This window comes from Chinchilla lanigera, unplaced genomic scaffold (assembly GCF_000276665.1).
Source record: "Chinchilla lanigera isolate Chin_1 unplaced genomic scaffold, ChiLan1.0 scaffold00114, whole genome shotgun sequence".
NCBI lineage: Eukaryota > Metazoa > Chordata > Mammalia > Rodentia > Chinchillidae > Chinchilla > Chinchilla lanigera.
In genome coordinates, this window is record NW_004955515.1 from 119,139 (window position 1) to 142,302 (window position 23,164).

Genomic DNA, 23,164 nt, shown 5'->3' on the forward strand with positions numbered 1-23,164 from the left:
CCAGACACAGAAAACTCAGGTTTCGTCTTCAGTGGCTGCACAGCAAAGGCCACTAGTGTCCCTAGTTTTGCTGTTGGTCAGGTTTGCCCCTCAGTGTCTGCTGAGAAGCACTGATTGTCTGGGGTTTTCCAGCAGTTGTTGATTTGTATCTCTTTATCCCAGGTCTTAGATGCAGGCATTGATGTCAGCTGATGGCAGACCATCTGATCCAGTGTCCCTTTGCAGTTCAGGGCACCTGCTCGGCTCATACTCCGGTCATACTGGTGTGACAATCCCAGTCCAGTGGACCTATGTCCCCAGGCAGTTCAGTGTACATGCAAAACTCAGACACACATTGCAGGGTCGACAGTTTGTGAACCACCTGATTCTGTGTCTCCCATCAGTTCAGGACACATACAAGAACCAGATGCAGTCTGAACAGGTAGCAATCACAGACTGCCCATGTCTTCGACCCCGTTTGGGTTCCAGGCGAAAGTAAAGTACGGACTGGAACTACTGGACCAGCAGGTCTTGGAGCAGTCATTATCTTGGCACAGGGCGTGCACAGGGATAGTCCACATGTTCCGCCCACAGCTAGAGCAGTTCCTGGGGCTTCTGAGTGAGGATCCACTGTCTGCTGCGGGTGTATTGAGGGCAGAGACACAGTCTGTAGTTACGGGGTCCTGGGTCGCCTGCTCTGCCCTCAGGAAGTAGATGGGAAATATCTGCCTGTCTCCACGAGTTTCCACTGGGAAGAGTGGCGGTGTGAGTAAAGCAGGGATTCAAACCACGGGACCAGCAGCTCTTGGAGCACTTGCTTACTTGCCACAGGGCATGCACAATGAGGGACTACACGCACCACCCCAGCCAGAGAAGTCTCTGGTGCTTCTGAGTGAGGACCTCCCGTCTGCCACGGGTGCAGGGAGGGCAGAACTCAGTCTGTAATGGTGGCGGGGTCCTGGGTCATTCATTCTGCCCTCCAGAAGTAGATGGGAAATTCCTGGCTCTCTCTGCGAGTTTCAGCTGGGAACGGTGGCTGTGTGAGTAAAGCATTGACTGGACCCACACCTACGTAATTTTAACAACATGTGAAATTCTTTATGGATATTAACCAGTGAAATGCTGTACTGCAGAATCCCGTGATATAGCAAAAACTTCATGATACAGAATTAGGTGTTTTTTTTTTAAAAAAAAAACACATGATAATTGAAGCCACAATAAGTGAACCACAATATAGCGAGGGACAACTGTACTCTCATAGGATGGAAAACACAGAAGAAATGAACAGATTCCTTGACATATATGAATTACCAAAGCTCAATCAAGAAGATATAAAAATTCTGAATAACTCAACATCAGTTAATGAGATTGAAAATTAATTGAAAACGTACCAATAAAGAAAAGGCCAGGTCCTGATGGAGTTTTTGTTGGATTCTACAAGAAATTTAGAGATTTAATGCCAATACTCTTCCAACTCTTTAATGAAATTAAAAGGGAAGCAATACTGCCTCCTTCTTGGAGACAAGTTTTTACCGTTATACCAAAACCAGAGAAAGACACAACCAAGAGTGGGAACTATAGGCCAATCTCCCTAATCAACATAAATGCAAAATTACTGAAGTTACAAGCAAACAGAATGCAGCAAATCATCAAGAAGATTATATACCATGACCAAGTGGGATTCATCCTAGGAGTGCAGGGATGGTTAAACATACTCAAATCGGTGTAATACATCATATCAACAGAACCGAAGACAAAAATCACATAATCATCTCAGTAGGTGCCAAAAAAGCTTTTGATAAGGTCCAGCACTCATTCATGATAAGGACCCTGCAGAAAATCCAAAGACGTGGTCTTTATGTCAATCTCATGAAAGCCATCTATGACAAACCAACAGCCAACATTACGCTAAATGGACAGAAACTGAAAGCTTCCACTCTAAAATCAGGAACAAGACAAGAATGTCCACCGCCACCACTCTCATTCAATATAGTTGTGAATACATTAGCCAGAGCAATTAGACAAGAGCAAGAAATAAAGATACTAAAAGAAGTTGTTAAACTATCATTATTTGCACATGACATGATACTCTACATTGGAAGACTCCAAAAACTCCACGAAAAGACTCCTAGAGTTAATAACCAAATTCAGTTATATAGCTGGATACATAGTCAACACTCAATAATCAGTAGCATTCTTGTACACAAAAAACAAATTCATTGAGAGAGAAATCCGGCAAACTGCACTCTTCATGGTAACATCCAGAAAAAGAAATATTTAGGAATCAATTTAACAAAGGAAGTATAGGATCTAGATATTGAAAATTACAGTACTCTGAAAAAAGAGCTCAAAGAGGATTTCAGAAAATGCAAAGATTGCTCATGGATAGGAAGAACCAACATTATGAAAATGGCCATAATCCCAAAATTGTTATAGGGATTTAATCCAATCCTAATCAAAATACCATTAGCATACTTCACAGTACTACAGAAAACATTTCTGAAATTCACATGGAACCAGAAGAGACCTAGAATAGCAAAGGCAGTCCTGGGCAACAAAGGCAAGACAGATGACATCACAATCCCTGACTTGAAAGTATACTACAAAGCTACTGTGATAAAATCAGCATAGTGTTGGCTAAAAAACCAGATCTGAGGATCAGTAGGGCAGACTGGAAGATGCAGGGACAACCACAAACACACTCAGCCACCTTATCTTTGACAAAGAGGCCAATCACTGAAAGATAGCCTCTTTAACAAATGCTGTGGAATAAACTGGCTTGCTACATGCTGAAAACTAAAACTAAACACATGTCTATCACCATACACTAAATACTAAAGTAGAAGCACTTAATCCTACAGGATTGGAAAGTAGGTAGACATCCTGAAGACATAGGGTTTGGCAGAGATTCATGAACAAAACCCAAACTGCATAGGAAACACTTCAAAGTATTAACAACTGGGGTCTCATGTTATTATATATAAACCTTTTGCACACCAAGAGAAATCACCTACAGAGTGAAAAGACAACCCAGATTGTGGGAAATAATTTTAGCCAACTGTCCCTTCAAAGGACTTCTGTCTAGAGCATATAAAGAATTTTTAAAAGTCAGGCCCCCAAATTCAAAGACCCAATCCAGAAATGGGCATCTGAGATGAATATATACTTCTCAGATGAAGAAATACAAATGACAAATAAATATATGAAAAAATATTCAATGTCGTTTGTCATTTGAGAAATGTAAATTAAAACAGCACTAAGATTCCATCTCACCCCTGAAAAAATGGCTGTCATCAATAACAAATGCTGAAGGGGTTGTAGGGAAAAAGGAAACCTTCTCCACTGTTGATGGGTATGTAGACTTGTGTCATCAGTGTGGAAATTGGTGTGAAGATTCCTCAAAAATCTGGGATTGAAGGTCTCATTTGACCCAGCTATTCCTTTTCTGGGTATTTCTCCAGAAGAATTAAAAACATCATACCATAGTGATACATGTTTAGTCATGTTTATAGCTGCACAATTTGTCATAGTTAAATCTTAGGAATAATCCAAATACCCATCAACTGAGGAATGGATAAAAAAGAAGTAGTATTTTTATGCAGTGGAGTACTACTCACCTATAAAGTAGGATAAACTCAAGGCTTTTATAGGTAAATGGATGCAACTAGAGACCATACTCGTAACTGAAATAAATTAGACTCTTAAGTGTAAATATGGTATTGTCTCCCTAGTGTAAAAACAGTAAGTAAGCTCCAAAATGTGCAATAAATATTGTGAAATGGGAAGAAACTCTTCAAAAGGAAAGAAAAAGTGGAATGGGAGAAAGGAGTAAAGAAGGAAGGGAAAAGGAAAAATGCGTATGTACATACATAAGCACATACCCACAAGACAGTTAAGATAGTTTTACAACTACTAATTGCTATTAGTTGTTTCAAAAGAAAGGTTTATGCCTATATTGTTTGATCAGTTTTTCATGCCTGTATCTTATATGAGCAACGACTTTGAAGATAAACAATACACAATGTACTATCCATTGTTACTCTCCTACAATCTTGTTTTGAAATTGTATTATCAAGTTAAACTGGATCACGTTAGAAACCTGAAGTATGATTGATTCTCGTACTTACCATACTTGGTTAAGTTGCCATAGCACTGATGTAGGCAGTACTCATTTTGTGCTGTGGGGGCAATTTTAGGTTTTGGTTTCTGTGAGCCTCTGGTCACATTTCTGTTACCAATCAGTGCCTAACTTATTTTGTGGGTGATTCTGTTTGAAGATACCTTACTGAGTACATACTGCTAATTGATTCACACCAAACTTCTCTCCTAATGGAGCTTCTTCAACATTTGCTCATGAAGCACAGCATGTCCTTCTTTCACTAAGAGGTCTAGATAGCACTTCACCTGGGGCCATTTTAAAGAACAGAGTTACCAGCGAAAAGTACAAAACTGTGAAAAACATGGCAATAAATAGTGTCCGTGAAAGGATGCTGGAAACATGTTTGTCACATAACTCAGCCCTCCAACCTGCTCTGCCGCTGCATGTATGCCTGTCTGCTGGCACTTTGTAGAGACAGGTGGTTGCTGGCTTTAGGTTTTAAATAAATTTTAAACAGGTGTGTGATCTTAGAAATACAAAATTCAGGGCCAACTATATATATTTTTTCAGGTTTAATTTTTTTCTTTGAAATATATTTTACATACTGCCAATCATTGCTTTAAAGTTGTGTTTTATTTCATACCTAGGTAAAGTTAAAATACAAGTACAAGGCAAGAATCTTTCTGGAGGAAAGCCTTTCATTTGGAGTTCTTGGGGAGCATGGCCGAGGAGTCACTGAGCACTATGGAATCAGTGTAAGTTCTCCACATTGGAGAAATCTCTGCCCCAGTAGTAGACATGTGCTTCTATTCTGCTGACTGAATTTTTATAGGCGTCTGTCACCTCAGTGAATCCAGGACAGGTCTGGCTACCTAACCAGGAGATCCTGTCTTCCCCATGGAATTTGTGTTCCGTTTACATAGAGTGCTTGGTTTTGACTTGGCATGTTTTGTTTTCCTAAGACCAGTTCAATTTTGCCTAATATTTATTAAAATCATTTAAAATTCCTTCAGTATTCTTCTGAAAAGTATTGATAATAGTGAAAATGTTCCTATATGTAACAGTCTATATTCCGTGTAATTTGTGTTTAAGAGATAACAGTTATGCCATGTATAGTATGTCTATACGGGTGCACAGAAGTGTGTGCGCGCATGTGCACACACACGCACACGCATATGTGGTATCAGACACCACACTGGCTTGGATTCAGCAAAGCTCCTGAAGGCCCCAGGCAATTGAAGTGAGTATGCCTTGTGTCCTTTTGCTGGAGGAAGTGGACTGGACTTGCCCAAGTACCTAGTGAGTTGCACTCCATGAAGCATGGAGCAGAGTAAATTCTGGCAGTCTAGGACATCTGACTTTACCCAACTGCTATGGGGTGGTTTCAGGTTGCTTTTTCACCAAAATATATGCATTTAAATCTTTGTGTTACAAATGAGCTATAAAATATAAAATACCCTTCGATTATCTATGTCCCAGTACTCATACTGTTCTAGAGATAAACATAGTGCAGAACAAATGCCACATGACTTAGTTGGAAGCACAGTCATCTAAGATACATTGACATTCAGCAGTTGAACTATGGCAAGCAAATTTAGTAGGACAGTGAAGTCAGTATAAGGCATGAAAATTCTTTAAAAAGGAAAATCATGAACTTTACTATTCTAGTTTTCTAGAATTATTCCTTGAGTTACTTGAGAACTCCAGCAGTTCTCACTGAGATCATATGCTCGAGGGACTAAGAGTAAGTGAGCAGCGAGTAGAGACCTTATTTAGATCCGACTTCAAGCACATGTTAAGTTCGTCAGACAGGGATATTTGAAAACCGCTGATCTATGGAATACTTAGAAACACAGCAGAGGTGACCTAATGAGCCAATGTCACAGCCCTCAGAAAGTTCTTGCTAAATGCCTGCTGTGTCCCCAGAGTGGTACTGGGACTGAAGTAAGTAAGATGAGGACCAAAGGAGTTCTTAGGAGGGGAGATGCAGGAACTCAACACCCAAAATATGTTAGGCTCATCAGTGTCCAATTGTCAGAAATTCTGTTGTCATGATGTTTGAATTTTTAAATTAAAGTACTCAAAAAATTGATTATTATTTATCTCAAGTACATTCTGTGGGATAGGCCCACTGTTAGGGAGATAATTAACCCACTGTTTTAGCAAGGAAATAATCTTACTTTGCACCTCTGGCTATTTTTTTTCTTTCAAACAGCTTCAGATTCCATCCCCCTTTGAGTCCAGATGTGACTGGTATTATTTGTGTTGAAATTGTGTCTTTATGTTTCACATTGCCTTTTTTTACCCTTTAACTCAAGGAATAATTATTGATGTCTTTTCTGGCAGATTGATGACATTGATCTTATCAGTGCCAACATGGAGAACTCACTTGCTTCCATTGGCGGTTTCTGCTGTGGCAGGTCTTTTGTAATTGACCACCAGGTAGGCCCTTTTCAAAAACAAGCAGAATCTGAAACTGCATTCCATTATTCATCTCCGAATTTGACTTCAAAATAATGAAGTTTTATTATCAATTAATCGTACAATTATTACTTAGAAATAGATTTTAAAACATTTCACTCATTAGAGCAATGCATAACACTGAGATTCCAGAAATAAAGTAATGCCTATTACCAAAAAATCAAATAATAACAAATACTGAAGAGGCTGTATAATAATAACAAATACTTCTACACTGTTGGTGGGAATGTAAACTAGTACAGCAACTGTGGAAATCAGTGTGGAGATTCTTCAAAAAACTAAAGCTAGAAAATTCATTCAACCCAGCAGTTCCCCTTTTAGGTATCTTCCCAAAAGATTTTTTTTAAAGACATATTGCAGTAATACATGCACACCCATGTTTATAGCAGCACAATTCATCATAAGTAAATCTTGAAAGTGGCTTATATGTCCACCAGCAGATGAGCAGATAAGGAAAATGTGATGTTTACACACAGTAAACCAGTATTCTGCTTTAAGGAAAGAAAAACTTGAGTCATTTGTGGGAAAGTAGATGCACCTTGAGACCATCAGACAAGCTTAACTTTTGTCTAGCTTCTCCTATGTGAGAAGTCGTGAGTAACGATAAAGAGCAAAATAAAAGATAGATAATAAGAGGCAGAGAGAGCTTTCTCAAAGTGGAAGGGACTTAAGATGGAGGGAAGGAAAGGAAAGGAAAGGGGATGAAAACAGAAATAGCAATGTGTTACATACCACAGAAGAAGAGCAGGATCAAGAAATGGATGGAGGAGAAGAGGGAAAGGGGATAAAAAAGGAATTAAGATGCATTATGTACATGTACCAACTTCCCCACAAGCATTATAAACATTATGTACTACACACATGTGCTAATAAACTAAAATAAAAAAGAATTCACTGAAAATCTTTATCTTTAGAGATTACCTCCCTTACAAGTCTTGTTTTTGTTACCTGTGTAACATTTATTCTTGGCTAGATCTTACCCCTCACCATGTGTGCGTACTTTAGGAAGTGCTGTAGAGATTTGGCCTTGGAACAATTCACTCAGAAAGAGAATGTACAGTTTATGTTTTTTGATTTATTTTTTTTTCAGCGACTCTCTGGCCAGGGGTATTGCTTTTCAGCATCTTTACCTCCCCTGTTAGCTGCTGCTGCCATTGAGGCCCTCAACATCATGGAAGAGAATCCAGGTATAACATTTAAACTCAGGTTATGTTAACCGTGTTCCTCACTTGCTTTTTGGAGGCATTGGCCAGAGGAAATTACTTACCAGGCAAAACTCTGGCTCTGAATTACAAGTTCATCTTCCCTAATCCAAAAATCAAAATCCAGAATGCTCCAAAATCTAAAACTTTCTTGAGCATGGGCACATTTCAGATTTTAGATTTTCAGGTTAGGGAAGCTCAGCCTGTAAGGTCTATCAAGTATTACACAGTCAGAAACTCTGAAATCCGAAATGTTTCTGGTCCCTGGCATTTCAGACAATGGCCCCTCACCTATGCATGGTCTTGTTGGGGAAGAGTGGCAGTGAAGAAACTTCCCTGCCTACCTTGCAGGTGTGGCCAGAGTTTCTGTCCTGTGCTCAGAGTTGTCTGCTTCAGTGGGCAGAGGTGCCGTGATGGGGAAGGTCAAGAGTACTGGCCCTACACACTTTCCCTTGTGTAAATGGCCAGTTGTCATTTGGTTTTCTGAATAATTACCTGAAGTAGGATGCTTTTTGGTTTGTATAACTTTGTAAATATTTTTAGTTTTCCCAACTTCAGCCTTTTTGAGTCATCAACTGATACTAAGCTAAGCCTAGTTTATCAACCAGCAACTTAGTGGGCTAAAAGCAAGTCAACTGAGAATTTAAAATGTGGTGTTTGGTGTAATATTACTTCCTTAAAAACTTCACACAGAGAGGTAGAAGCTGATCTTACCTGGCATTCCTGATTTGCTAGCACTGATACTAATTCAGAGAATCAGAAGACCTGAGTGTGCCCCTGTGCTACATTCAGGTTCTCATTGTGAGGTGGCCTGGCACTTCTCTCCTAATCACATACTTTTTCCTTAAATTTCCCTTGAATAAAAGGAAAGTATCAAAAAAATTACTTTGCTACAATTGATTTTTCAAAGTTGCTTAAAATAAAAAACTACATAGTAGACTTCTACCCTTTGATTGTTAAACTCAGTTATCTAAAGAATCTTGGTAAGAATGAGAGCCATTATTTTTCTTGGAAACCACCATTCCAGATTTTGCTGAAAATGGAGTGGCAACGTGAGAAGTAGCCAGTTAAGTGCTAAAGATGAAGGGCCCCCAGAGGAGTATGAGGTACTGGCTCTCGGTTAGTTTGTGTTAAGATTTGGTGCATTTTAAATTGATGAACTTGAGCTGGGCCACTACAAATATTCTTAGGTTAGTAGTATCAAATGTATCATGAAATGTATTCTTTCCCATTCAGATATTTTTGCAATATTGAAGAAAAAGTGCCAACAGATTCATAAAGCTTTACAAGGGTAAGTCTTCATTTTCAACCAACATGAAATTTGTCAATATCACACTTAACTAAGGAAAAGTTTAAATTTGATAGGCTGTTTAAATCACCTGGCAGCTAAGAAATGAAGAACAGTCCACTCAACTTACTTTATGTAAAATTAGTGTACTTTTGGTGGTTGTTTTAAAGAATTATGCCTTTGTTTTTCTAAAAATTAATGTATTGATAAAATATTATAGCAATATAGAAGATAACAATAACAACCCAACATCTTCCCACAAGAAATAACCAGGGCAAACATTGGAGCAGCTCTCCACATCACCACAGGTACAAGGGTGTAATCAGATGCTAAGTCATTGGATGGCAGTAGTTTCCTTACTATTTGTGTTTTTTGTAAATTAAATTTTCTAGAGTTGAGAAAAAAAATAAAAGCTGATAACATCTTCAGGCCAGTTTCTAGTCTACTAGGAAATGATCTCACATTGCCTGAGACATTTAGTTTTTGCCTTTAGGATGACACAGGCTTCTTCAGTGTTAGAAATTCTACCTCCATTGCAAGATAGGGAAATGCAAGGGCAGTTAATAAATGAGTAAATTATAGTTGTTCCAAGTGAAGGAATGGTAGTGACAGTTTCAACTTTGGGTGTGTCTGAGCTGTAGGAACAGAAGTTCTTGCATGATTTATGGTAAAGGATGTATTTTTATTGACTCCGTTTGCCTTGGTTTGTGAAGTATTAATATGCCAACTCACTGTACACTCGTCGCCCTCAGATGCCTATCTGAAGTCTAGGCCTGCACCTCGCTACCTCTGACACCCCGTCTAGAATCTCTAGCCCTTTCTTTGCTCTATCCATCTTTGGGAGACAACCTCACTTTATCCTGTCACTCGAGAATTGTCTTGTTTTTCCTAACAGATCTGCAGAACTATGGGAAACTGAACCAGCCTTCCCTCTGGTAGCCAAAAAAAGTCCTCCTATAGCCATCTTCTTAAGAAGCTCCTTTTCTTAAGGACTAAGCACATTTGCTTGTCCCTTTTGCTTTGTCAGGAACCCCGCTCCTTTCCTAGTCTTTTTAATAGCGGTCAAGTCCTCTCTACCCTCTTCTTTAATTGTCTTGCTCATGATCCACACTCCTTTCTAACAACTACCCCATTTATTTGCTTCTATTTGTTACAGATTCTTTCAAGACTTGTGTATGCTTTCTGCACACCCTTATGTCTCCAATTAGGATTTGCTGAGCTCTGGCTTCCTTACACTTCACCCAGACTGCTGTGTAGAGGCCCCCAGTGATTCCCATGGTGCTAAATCTAGTTCATATTACTAATATCTTAATAATTACTAATACCTGTGTCTTCAGCATAGGTGGCTACTCTTTGCCTGTTTAGATTTTACCACACCAAATTTGTGGATTTCCTTCTACATCTTTAAATTGTTTATCTCCTTTAAAGGCTTTCTTTAGAGCTCAATTCTTGGTCTCTTCCTATTGCCTTTTTGGGAAATTGCCTTCTACACCTAAAGCTTCAGATTGTTCTGTGACCCCTCTATGTGGGCAAGCTACAGACTTGTATCTCTGCTTTGTCTCACACTTCAGGACTTCAGGTCTCTGCAGTTCGCTATTCAGTAGCTTCCCTTGCAGGACCCCACAGGTACCTCATGCTACACTCACTGAAGAATTATGGAACAGGACCACAGACAAGCAGCAAGGTCAGTTTGATAGAAAAGAGAAGTGGGGAATCTAGTAGAAGGTGAGGGTCAGGTAACTGGCATGTGAGCCATAGCAGGAGTTTCAGCTCAGACAGGAAGCCATGGCTTGGTGCTGAACAAAACGGTGGCTTGACACAACTGGCTTTAACTCTCAGTAGGATTACTCTGTATGGTGTGGGATGATAACATTATACAGCAGTAAGAACAGAAGCAAGGGAACTAGTGAGATGGATGTAGGCGAAGGATGATGATAAATTTGACCATAGTAGCAGTGAGATTTGTTTAAATTCTGGATATATTTTGGAGGGAGAGCCAACTAGGTCTGCCAGAAGTTCCTATGCAAGGTGAAAGGAAGACTCAAGGTTGATTATAGCTTTTGATCTGAGCGACTAGACAGAGCAGCTGCTAAGGGAGTGGATAGAGCTAAGGAGGAGCCCAGAGGTGAGGAAGTCAGTGCTAGTGATGCCCATTGAACATCAGGGCATTGCAGCTTTAGGACGCATAGGTGTAAGTCTGAGAAAAGTCCTGAGCTACAGATAAATTTTTTAAGCATTAGCACATAGATTGTATTTAAAGCATTTTGATGTGAAGCAGTCCAGAATCAAACAAGGAGACAAAAAAGTGGCAGGTAAAGAACAGGCAGATCAAAAGAGTCGTGAATGCAGGTGAAGAAGGCTGTTTCATAGGTCAACACATGATGTGCTGCTTCCTATGGGCCAGGCATGGTAACTGAATGTTCTTCTTTTGGTTCAGAATGTGGAGCTTACTGTGACTTGAGCACTTGCAAGGAATCAAGAGGGCCAGAGTGCCTGACTGAAGTGGGCTTGAGAGAGCCTAGGAAGAGAAGAACTGGTCATAGCTTAGATTACTTGTAGAACAGAGAAGTAGGGTAGAAGCTAGAGGAAAAGATTGAGGTCAAGAAGAGTGTGAGGTCAGTTTTACACTTGATCTTAGCCAAAAGGCTGAGAAGCGATGAGGTCAGTTTTCAAATAATATCTATAAGCCACGTCCTCTCCTGCTGGCTGTTCAGGCTGTCTCCATCATGTGCCGTTTTCTCATCTGTACATAGGCCTGTTTTTGAACCATCTGTTCCATCTCATTAGTATTTGTATTATTTCTCCAGTCCTCCAAGACTCTGTTACTATATTTACTTTTATGTCTGTATTGGTATTGAAATACGTACAGGTTCCCCCAAAATTACTAGCATTTTAATTGGAATTGCATTAAATTTTCTGTGTGTGGAGGGAATTATCACTCATGAGCATGATCTCTCTATTGCAATTTTCTTTTGTGGTTGGTTGGTTTATTTGTTGGTTGGTTGGTTGATTTGGTACTGCTAGGAATCCAGCCCAGGGACTCATGCATAATAGGCAACCACTATATAGACTAAGCTATATCTCAGCTCCTCCTTTGAGTTGATGTCCTATCAGTTTTGTTGCCTTTGCAAGTGGAGTTACATTTTATATTTTCTACTTGATTGGTGATTTATAAAAATACGTTCTTTAAACTGTCCTTACATCTAGCTCTTATTAATTCCAGTAGTTTGTTCTATTCATTCATAACAATGTACAGAGAAGTCCTATCATCAGCAGTAATAGTTTTCTGTCTTTCCAGTTCATTCATATATATGTGTGTGTATGTGTGTGTGTGTGTGTATATATATATATATATATACACACACACATATATATATATACATATATATGTATATATATTCTTTAATTGCTTGGGTGTGGCTCTCTAACACAGTATTGAGCAGTGGCAGTAATAGACACTCTTTCCTCAGTATAGAAGCATTTCTTCATTATGTCTAAAAAAATTATACTATAGGTTCTCAGTCAATCACCTTTATCAAAGTATTTCAAGATTTGGAGGCTTTTCTACTTTTACTCATAAATGGATTTTGAACTGAATCAAATATTTTTCATATTTATTAAGATAGTAGATTTGTCTTATGGCCAATTTATATGGAGTTATTGCCAATATTAAACTATCATCATAATCTTAATAATGCCCCTACTTGACTACAGTATATTTTCCTAGAGATAGCTAATATTTTAATTTGAATTTTTATATCTTTATTTATAATTTAAATGGGCCTATACTACCAAAATTGTTGTACAGATTCAGTGCAATTCCCATTGAACTACCATTAGCATACCTCACAGATCTCAAGAAAACATTCCTTAAATTCCTCTGAAACCAGAAGAGATCCAGAATAGCGAAAGCAATCCTGGGCAACAAGAACAAGTCAGGTGTAATTACAATCCTTGACCTGAAATTACACTACAAAGCCACTGTAGTAAGGTCAGCATGGTACTGGCTAAAAAACAGACTGGAAGATCAGTGGAACAGACTGGAGGACACAGACACAATCACAAACATACTCAGCCATGTAATCTTTGATAAAGGGCCCAAACAAACTCATTGGAGGAACGATAGCCTCTTTAATAAATGGTGCTGGAAAAATTGGCTTGCCATGTACCAAAGACTGAAAATAGACCCAAGTCTATCACCACGCACCAAACTCAAGTCAAAATGGATCACAAATCTCAATATTAAAACAGAAACCCTAACTCTGTTGGAAGAGAATGTAGGTAAAAACCTTGAAGACATAGGGGTAGGCGGAGAGTTCATGAACAAAAGCCAAACTGCCCATGAAACACTTGAAAGAATCAACAACTGAGATCTCATCCTACTGAAAAGTTTCTGCACATCTAAAGAAATCATAGCAGAGTAAAAAGAAAACCCACAAATTGGGAAAAACTTTGAGCTGCCTGTCCCTCTGACAAAGGACTTCTCTCTAGAACATACAAAGAATTTAAAATCATCAGCTCCCCCAAATTCAAAGACCCAATCCAAAACTGGGCAGCTGAGATGAATATACAGTTCTCAGATAAAGAAATACAAATGGCAAATAAATATATGAGAAAATGTTCAACATCATTAGTCATTTGAGAAATGCAAATTAAAACAGTACTGAGATTTCATCTGTCCCCATTAAGAATGGCTATCATGAAAAAATCAACCAATAACAAATGCTGATGAGGCTGTGGAGAAATAGGAACTCTTCTCCACTGCTGATGGGAATGCAGACTGGTGAAAGCATTGTGGAAATCAGTTTGGAGATTCCTCAGCAAACTAGGTCTAGCGGTTCCATTCAACCCAGGTATTCCCCTTCTGGTTATTTTTCCAGAAGATCTGAAAACATCATATTGCAGCAATATATGTACACCCATGTTCACAGCACAATTTGTAATTGCTAAATTGTGGAAGCAACCCAAATGACCATCCACTGAGGATTGGATAAAAAAATTGTGGTACTTTTATATAATAGAATATTACTCAGCTATAAAGATAGATTCCAGGCTTTTATAGGTAAATGGTTACAATTAGAGACCATACTCCTAAGTGAAATAAATCAGACCTGCATGTGTAAGCATTGTATTGTCTCACTAGTGTAAGACCTGAAAGAGTGAATAAAAACTAGGAGGTATGATAGACATTGTGAAATGAAAGGAAAATGCTCAAAAGTAAAGGGCAGCTGGGGCGTGGGAAATGAGAAGGGAAAAGGGAAATTATGTAAGTATGTATATACAGGATAGCTAACATAGTTGCATTACTATCTTCCATTGCTCTACAGAAAAGAACAGTTAATGAGTGTTTGATCAGTCTTGCATGTCTCTGTTTGTTTTCCTGAGAAACTACTTTGAAGATATCAATAAGTAATACAGCAACCATGGTTAATTTCGTACAACTTTGTCTGTAACTGTTTTGTTTGTGTTGTTCTTATGCTGTTTTGTAAATGGATGTCTGTTAATATGTTTCCCTTTTATTTTTTAAAATGAAAAGATAATAATAATTTAAATGGGCCTATAATGTTTTGCTATGATATCACGGTAGCTTCAATACATGATCTGGCCATTTTCCTCCCTTTATTTATGGTAGATTGAACCCAAAACCTTTGCACTGCATCAGGCTTTTTTTATTCTTTATTTTAAAACAATGTCTTGCTAAGTCTTTTGAGATCACCAAACTGGGCTTGAACTTGAAATCAGCCTTCCTGAATACTGCGATGACAGGTGTGTGCCACTGTGCCTGGTTTATTTTGTAGTTTTTCTACTTCAGGAAGCCTTGAGTAAGGCATGGTCTGATCGTTATTTTCTTCAAAGTTAGTTAACCCACCACCTTTATAGGGTGTCTAGGCCTGAGATGTCTGGAGTAGGGAACAGTCTATGGTTATCTCTCATGTCTTTGTTTCCCCTTTTTATTTTCTTTTGTATGCTATGTTTTCTATTTTCAGGATAATCTTTCCAAGATTTCCCTTAGCACTTTGGGTTTTTGTTTTGCGATGTATATGCATGTATTTTTATATTTTATATACTATATACAAATATACTATTATATGTAACACTAATAACTATATTTTGAGATGCTTGTGTATTTTTATATGTACTTGTTTCATTGCTTTATAGGTCTTACTGTTCTTCATCTTACATTTAGCTTATTGCTTTCATTTTGTACTTTCCCATAAATACATTACAACTAAGCATTTTTAGATGTGGTACCTTCAGTTATGGGATGAATAATATCCCTTAGTTATTGCGGGCTGATTAGGTCCGCAATCTCCTGAATGAGTGTATGGCGAAGGCTAAATAAAAAGAGGTAAATGGAATGATTTCAGGACCCCAGAAGGATCAAAGCCCTCTTACATAATTCAAGATTCTCTCTGGGCTAAGACCAAGACCTTCTCTGGGTCGCCCATATTTATTTAGTTATCAGAAGAAAGGAGGGGAGTATTCAAGAAGGGCAGAACCACTCAAGGACTTCTCTAAGTAGGGTATTAAGTTAACCCACTGAAGAATGAGATGCCTTTATCCAATTGAGATCTGATCCAGCTGTCCTTGGCTGTGATCTTGTCTTATCCTTTGAGGCTTTCTGGCTTCATCCACCACTACAGGTTCTAGTAGGGATTAGTGACTCACAGAGGTCCACTACTATGAGTCCACCATTTCCAGATAAGGAGCCTAGCCCTTGGACAGATTCACAAGTGAACACGGAAAGCCAACTGGTTAATCTTAAATCCTACTCAGAGCTGCTTTGTGGTGGAACAGTTAGTGTTCAGGTTTAAGTAGTTTTCTTTTAATTTCTATTGTCAGGGATTTACTTCTACATAACTGAGCTTGAGTTTGCGAACATTGACAGCCTGTGCTATTTTTTCTGGGTGTTAGAATCCTACAGTCCTCACCTTGTCACGGAGTAGTGGCTGATATGCTCCCCTGGACCCTATGCACACAGTGAAAGGCCATGGTTGCCTTGCTTTGTTAAAATGATAAGCTTACCAACCTTTTGTCAAAGAAAAGGCTCGGAAACACTGCTTCGCTGTTACTGAACTTGAGCTATAATTCTATGTCCACTTGGTTTTAGTTAACTTGATGTGACTTTCAGTGTCCAGCAGCAGGAAGAGGGTGCTGTATTTCATTCCTTCTCCCACCCGCCTGCCCTACCTACCGCAAGGTGAGCCCATTTGTTTAAAGTACAAGTTAGATCAGGGCTTTAGGTGCTTCCTGTTTATACAGGAGAAGTCAGGCCATTTGATTCATTTGAAAAGCAATTTTTTAAGCTTTGTTCTAAGAAATCATGACCTAAGAAAATAAATAATTAAAAAGTGACATAGGAAGTGGTTTTGAAAGTATATTGCACAGTTTCTACGTCTAGAACAGTGAAGGTGAATCTTTTAGAAATGGGCGTTTAAACTGCAACCCAAGACCCACTTATTTATCACAAAGTGCCAATACTGCAATTAAACGTGAATACTGAGGTTTGAGTTTAGAACAAAGAACTCACACATTGACATCGTTTGTCTTAAAAGAAATACGTGTGCCCTGTAACTCAGACCTGCAATCTGATTTATTGAGAGCTCCTGGCATGATGTATTACACATAAAACAGGAGACATAAATTGTTAATATTCAGGGGTGCTTTGAAAACCGTAAGAGTAGTTCTGGCACCTCAGTTGCCTTGTAAGCCTTCATGAAGAAAGCAGTTAACTGAGAAAGAGAAGTTTTCTTTTTGCTCATGATTTTGGAGGTTTCAGTCTTTGATTGAGTGGCTCCATTCTTTGGGCCTCTGGCAAGGTGGGAATGCATGGCAGAGCAAAAGACCCACCTCATCAGCCATGAGATGGAGGAAGAGAAAGTGACCAAGGTCACACAGTCCACTTCTGGGGTGTGCCCTAGTGACCTCAGACCTCCCATGCCACTGCACTCCCAAGAGTCCATCACACCTCCCAGCAGTGCTGACCATCTAATAGATGGTCCCTGCGGGAAGTCAGCTAGACCGGAGCAGTAGTTGTTCTGTAAAAACTTGTAGAGTCCTGTGTGGAAAATTCAAATGTGTGGTTTTTTTTAATGTCCATTTCCTACTAAGGGAAAAATAAATACTTCCTAAGTAAGCTAAATGAAAACATTCCAAAATGTTTAGCCTAATTTCGTATAGACATGTATCACTATTTGTTTTCTAAGAGATAGGCCAAATATCAAATAGTATTTTTTACTGTAGGATAAAATGCACTTTTTTTTATTTTTAAAGATAGAGAACAAAAACATATTAACAAAGAGACATAAAACAAGACACGAACAATAGAAGCAATACAGACTTACGTACAAGGTGACAGAAAATTAACAATAAATATTGTATTACATATTGTTATCTTCAAATTGGTTACTCAGTTAAACAGATATACACATTTAAGGTTGATCAAACAATTAAGCATTGACTGTTCTTTTCAATAAAGCCGTAGAAGTCGGTAGTATGACTCAGTTGCTCTGTGTGTGTGTGTGTGTGTGTGTGTGTGTATATATATTTTTCCCTTCATTCTTTTTCTCTTTTTCCCACATCCCACTTGTTCCCTCCCTTTAAACAGTTTCTTTCCCATTCACAATATCCATTATACCTTTCAGATTTTATTCACTCTTTCAGGTTCCTACACGAGTAAGACAATATGGTATTTACACAAGCGGGTCTGATTTATTTCACATATGAGTATGGACTCTAGTTGCATCCATTTACCTATGAAAGCCTCAAGTTTATCTTTCTTTATAGCTGAGTAATATTCCATTATGTAAAAATACCACATCTTTTTTATCCATCCCTTAGTGGATGGGCATTTGAGTTGCTTCCATGATTTAGCTATTACAAATTGAGCAGCTATAAACATGGGTACACATATATTGCTGTGGTATGTTTGTAGTTCTTCTGGAAAAATACCTAAGAGGGAAATAGCTGGGTTGAATGGGTCTCTAGACCTCATTTACTGAGGAATCTCCAGGCTGATTTCCACAGGGGTTGCACCAGTCTACACTCCCACCAAGAGTCGAGAAGGGTTGCTTTTTTCCCACAGCCTTGCCAGCATTTGTTGATGTCTGATGATAGCCATTCTCTCTGGTGTGAGAGGAAATCTCAGTGTTATTTTAATTTGCATTTCTCAAATGACTAATGATGTCGAACATTTTTTCATGTATTTATTTGCCATTTGTATTTCTTTATCTGAAAAATGTTTATTCATCTCAGCTGCCCATTTTTGGATTGAGTCTTTAAATTTAGGGGGGTTGATTTTTTTTTTTTTTTTAGCTCTTTATATGTCCTAGATACAAGTCATTTGTCTGAGGGACAGTTGGCTAAAATTTTTTCCCAATTTGTGGATTTTCCTTGTACTCTGTTGGTGATTTCTCTAGATGTGCAAAAGCTTTTCAGTAAGATGAGATCCCAGTTGTCAATTCTGTGAAGTATTTCCCGTGCAGTGTGGTTTTTGTTCATGAACTCTTTGCTTACGCCTATGTCTTAAAGATTTTTACCTACTTTCTCTTCCACTTGATTTAGTGTTTCTATTTTAATATTTCAATCTTGATCCATTTTGATTTGAGTTTTGTGCATGGTGATAGACATAGGTCTAAATTCAGTCTTTGACTTGTGGAAAGCCAGTTTTTCCAGTACCATTTATTAAAGAGGCTATCTTTCTTCCAATGAACTTGTTTGGTCCATTTGTCAAGTATAAGGTGGCTGAGTGTGTTTGTGAATGTGGCTGCACCTGCCAGTCTTTGCCATCGATCCTCAGGTCTGTTTTTTTTTGCCAGTACCATGCTGATTTTATCACAGTAGCCTTGTAGTATAATTTCAAGTCAGGGATTGTGATTCCACCTGACTTGTCTTTGTTGCCCAGAATGGCTTTTGCTATTCTGGGTCTCTTGGCTTCAGATAAATTTTAGGAGTGTTTTCTGCAGATCTATGAGGTACACTAATGGTATTTTAATGGGGATTGCATTGAATCTGTACAACAGTTTTGGGAGTATTGCTGTTTTCACAATGTTGATTCTTCTAATCCATGAGCAAGGAATATCTTTCCATTTTCTGAAATCTTCAATCTCCTTTCTCAGAGTACAGTAGTTTTCACTGTAAAGATCTTTTGCTTCTTTTGTTAGATTGATTCCTAAGTATTTCAATTTTTGGTTGCTATTGTGAAAGGTATGCTTTCCCTAATTTCTCTCATATTGTGTTTATTCTTTCTGTATAAGAATGCTATTGATTTTTGAGTGTTGACTTTGTATCCATCTAAATTTATATTCAACTGAGTTTGTTGATTAATTCTAGCAGTTTTATGGTAGAGTTTTTGGTTTCTTCCATGTAGAGTATCTTGTCATCTGTGAATAATGATAATTTCACTTCTTCCTTTCCTATCCTTATTCCTTTTATATCTTTCTCTTGTCTAATTGCTCTGGCTAATATTTCCAGAACTATGTTGAATAGGAGTGGTGACAGTGGATATCCTTGTCTTGTTGATGTTAAAGTGGAAGTTTTCAGTTTTTGTCCATTTAGTATGATGTTGGCTGTTGATTTGTCATAGATGGCTTTGATCAGATTGAGGTAAAGACGATCTATTCCTGTTTTCTGTAGGGTATTAGTCGTGAATGTATGCTGGACTTCGTCACAAGCTTTTTCCTCATCTGTTGACATAATCATGTGGTTTTTTTCTTTGGCCCTATTGATATAGTGTATTACATTAATTGACTTGCATATATTGAACTGTCCCTGCATCCCTGGGATGAATCCCACGTGGTCATGGTGTACAATCTTCTTGGTGATTAGTTGCATTCTCTTTGCTAATATTTTATTGAGTATCTTTGCATCTATGTTCATTAGTGAGATTGGTCTATAGTTCTCTTACTTGGTTAGGTCTTTCCCTGGTTTTGATAGCAGTATAATACTTGCCTCCAGAAATGTGTTGGGGAGAGTTGCTTCCTTTTCAATTTCATTGAAGAGTTTGAATAGAATTGTCATTAAATCTTCTCTAAATTTCTTGTAGAATTCAGCTGTGAATCCATTGGGGCCTGGGCTTTTCTTTGTTGGTAGTTTTTTAACCACATTTGCAATTTCCATAATTGATATTTGGTTATTCAGGATTTTTATTTCTTCTTGATTCAACATTGGTAATTCATACTTTTGTAGGAATCTGTCCATTTCTTCTGTATTTTCCATCCTATAGGAGTAAATATTTTCAAAGTATGTGTTGATGATCTTTTGAATTTCTGTAGGATCTGTAGTGATTTCACCCTTTTCATTTCTTATTGCATGAATTTGAGTATTTTTTTTCCTTTTTTTTGATAAGGTTAGCTAGGACTTTATCAATTTTATTTATTCTTTCAAAGAACCAACTCTTTGATTCATTAATTCTTTGTAGTATTTTCTTTGTCTCAAGTGAATTAATTTCTGCCCTCATCTTTATAATTTCCTCCTTTCTTTGGGCTTCGGGCTTGATTTGTTCTTCTTTTCCTAAAAGTTTGAGGTACAGCATTAGGCTATTTATTTGTTCCGTTCTCTTTTCCTCATGTGTGAGTTTACCTCTGTAAACTTCCCTCTGGGGACTGCTTTCAGTGCATCCCACAGATTCCGGTAAGTTATATTTACATTTTCATTCGTTTGTAGATACTGTTTAATTTCTTCTTTAATTTCATTTGTGATCCATTGGTTGTTTAGGAGGCTGTTATTTAACATCCATGTGTTTATGGTGTTTTTGTGTTTCCTTTTTTTGTTAATTTCCAATTTTATTGCACTATGGTCAGATAGTATGCATGGGATAATTTCAGTTCCTTTGCATTTAGTTAAGCACTTGCTGTGGGCTAGTACATGGTCTATTTTGGAGAATGTCCCATGTGCTGCAGAGAAGAATGTGTATTCTGATATTGTGGGGTGTAACACTCTAAACTTCTAAGTCTATTTGTTCACAAGTTTTGTTTAGTTCTGTTATTTCTTTACTGATTTTTTGTCCAATTGACTTTTCTGTTTGTGTCAATGGGGTGTTAAGCTCCCCCATTACAATAGTGTTATTAGTTATTTGGTTTTTTATGTCTATTAAGGTTTTTCTTATATATTTGGGTTCCCCCATATTGGGTGCATGCATATTTATGATTGTTACCTCTTCTTCATGAAGTTTTCCCTGAACCAGTATGTAATGCCTTTCTTTATCTTTTTTTATTGTTCTTGGTTTGAAGTTTGCATTCTCTGCAATCAGAATAGCTACCACTGCTTTTTTCTGGGTTCCTGTTGCATGGAGAATTGTTTTCCAACCTTTGACTTTCAGTCTATGGATTTCCTTTTGAGTTAAATGTATTTCTTGTATACAGCATATTGTTGGATTTTATTTCTTAATCCAGTCTGCCAGTCTGCTTCTTTTGATTGGTGAATTGAGGCCATTTACATTAATGGTTATAACTGTTAAGTGCTGGCTTGTCTTCATCATGTTATTGACTTGCTGTTGGTTCTCTACTTTTACTCTCTGTTTAATTGCTTTCACTGCTAGGTGGTTCCTTTCTGTTGTTTTTCTTCAAATTGCAATCCTTTTTGTCTCTAGGGTATCTTTTAGTACTCTATCTAGGATTGATTTGGCACTCATGAAGTTCTTCAGTTGTTCTTTGTCTTGGAAGTATTTTATTTCTCAATTAAATTTGAAGGATAAGTTTGCAGGATACAGTAATCTGGGTTGGAAGTTGTTTTGTGTCAGGACCTAGAATACTTCACTCCAAGCTCTTCTTGATTTGATGCTTTCTGTTGAGAAATCTGCAGTGACTCTGATAGGCTTTCCTTTATAGGTGATCTGTTTCTTTTCTCTGACAGCTTTTAATATTCTATCCTTCTGCTGCATTTCTGGGATTTTGATTATTATATATCTGGGTGTAGTTTTATTTTGGTTATGGCTTCTTGGAGTCCTATATGCCTCACTTCCATGTATGGCAGATTCTTTTTCCATACTTGGGAAATTTTCTGCTCTTACTTCTGCAAATAGTCTTATTGATACTGGAAAATAAAAACTTTCAAGCTGAATGATATCTGGGGTGAGTTCGTGTTCTCTAAAATGGAAAAATGAATTTTAGGAACAACGAAGGTTAAGAACAAAGTATATTTATTAAGGGAAAGAAAGCTTCCGTCCAAGAGAGGGACAGAAGGGAGGCCTGAGTGGTTGCCCAAGACTCTGTCTTTTTTAGGGACTTTTATACAGCAAAACCACGAGGTGAGTCAGGTCAAGGTAGGGGAAAATGGACAAAACTATGGTCAGCCAATAAGAATTGTTCAGGTAAAACTGATTAAATTGGGATCAAATGAGAAAGCGAGTCATGTAGCAAGTGGACAAGAATACAGAACAGGGGCTTTTCCTTTAAGGGGTTGGGTCAGTGACTCTTCAAGATAATCGGTTCATATTTAGAATATCAATCCCTGATGTCCATCCCTAGGGAGGTACGTTTGTACATTAGTTTAATCTTTTGTCGTGAGGTCTGGCCCACAGCAGAAACATATTTTATCTTGTCTTTCACGTTGGCTCCTACCAGGGCCTTATCTGACTGCCTGTAATGTAACTCAGCTGCCTATGACATTGTCATTTAAGTTCACTCCTGCTGTTTCCTTGATACCTATCAGTCTTACATTGTTTCTCTTTGCTTTGTCTTGGAGCTCTTTAATTGTTTTTTTTTGCTTTTTTTTTAACACACAGACAACCTGTTACAATATAGCAAAAGAACAGTACAGACAGTATAGAGTTACAAACAAAGTGGTAGGGAATTAACAATGCTTGTTGTATTACATATTGATATCTTCAAAGTGGTTTCTAATGAAAACAGATAGAGACATGCAATATTGATCAATCAAGGACTCATTGACAGTTTCTTTCAGCAAAGAAATAAAAGACAGTAGAACAACTATGTTAACTAACCTATGTATACCTAAGTACAAAATTTCTCCTTTCCCTTCTCTATTCCCACATTCCAGTTGCCCTTTTTACCCTTGAGTGTTTGCCTATCGTTTCACAATGTCTATTATACCTCCGAGTTTAAATTAACTCTTTCAAGTTTTACACTAGTGACACAATGCGGTGCTTGCACATGT

The 23,164-nt window shown here is 37.9% G+C and overlaps 1 protein-coding gene across 1 annotated transcript in view; it reads left to right on the forward strand.

The window, feature by feature from the left end:
• Positions 1-23,164, forward strand: part of Sptlc1 (serine palmitoyltransferase, long chain base subunit 1) — a 103,302-nt gene that overhangs the window by 61,428 nt on the left and 18,710 nt on the right. Inside the window, exons 9-12 of the mRNA XM_005408864.2 lie at positions 4,726-4,833; positions 6,425-6,520; positions 7,650-7,746; positions 8,998-9,052. Of these exons, the coding sequence (XP_005408921.1) occupies positions 4,726-4,833; positions 6,425-6,520; positions 7,650-7,746; positions 8,998-9,052 (356 nt within the window). The remainder of the gene's footprint in view (positions 1-4,725; positions 4,834-6,424; positions 6,521-7,649; positions 7,747-8,997; positions 9,053-23,164) is intronic.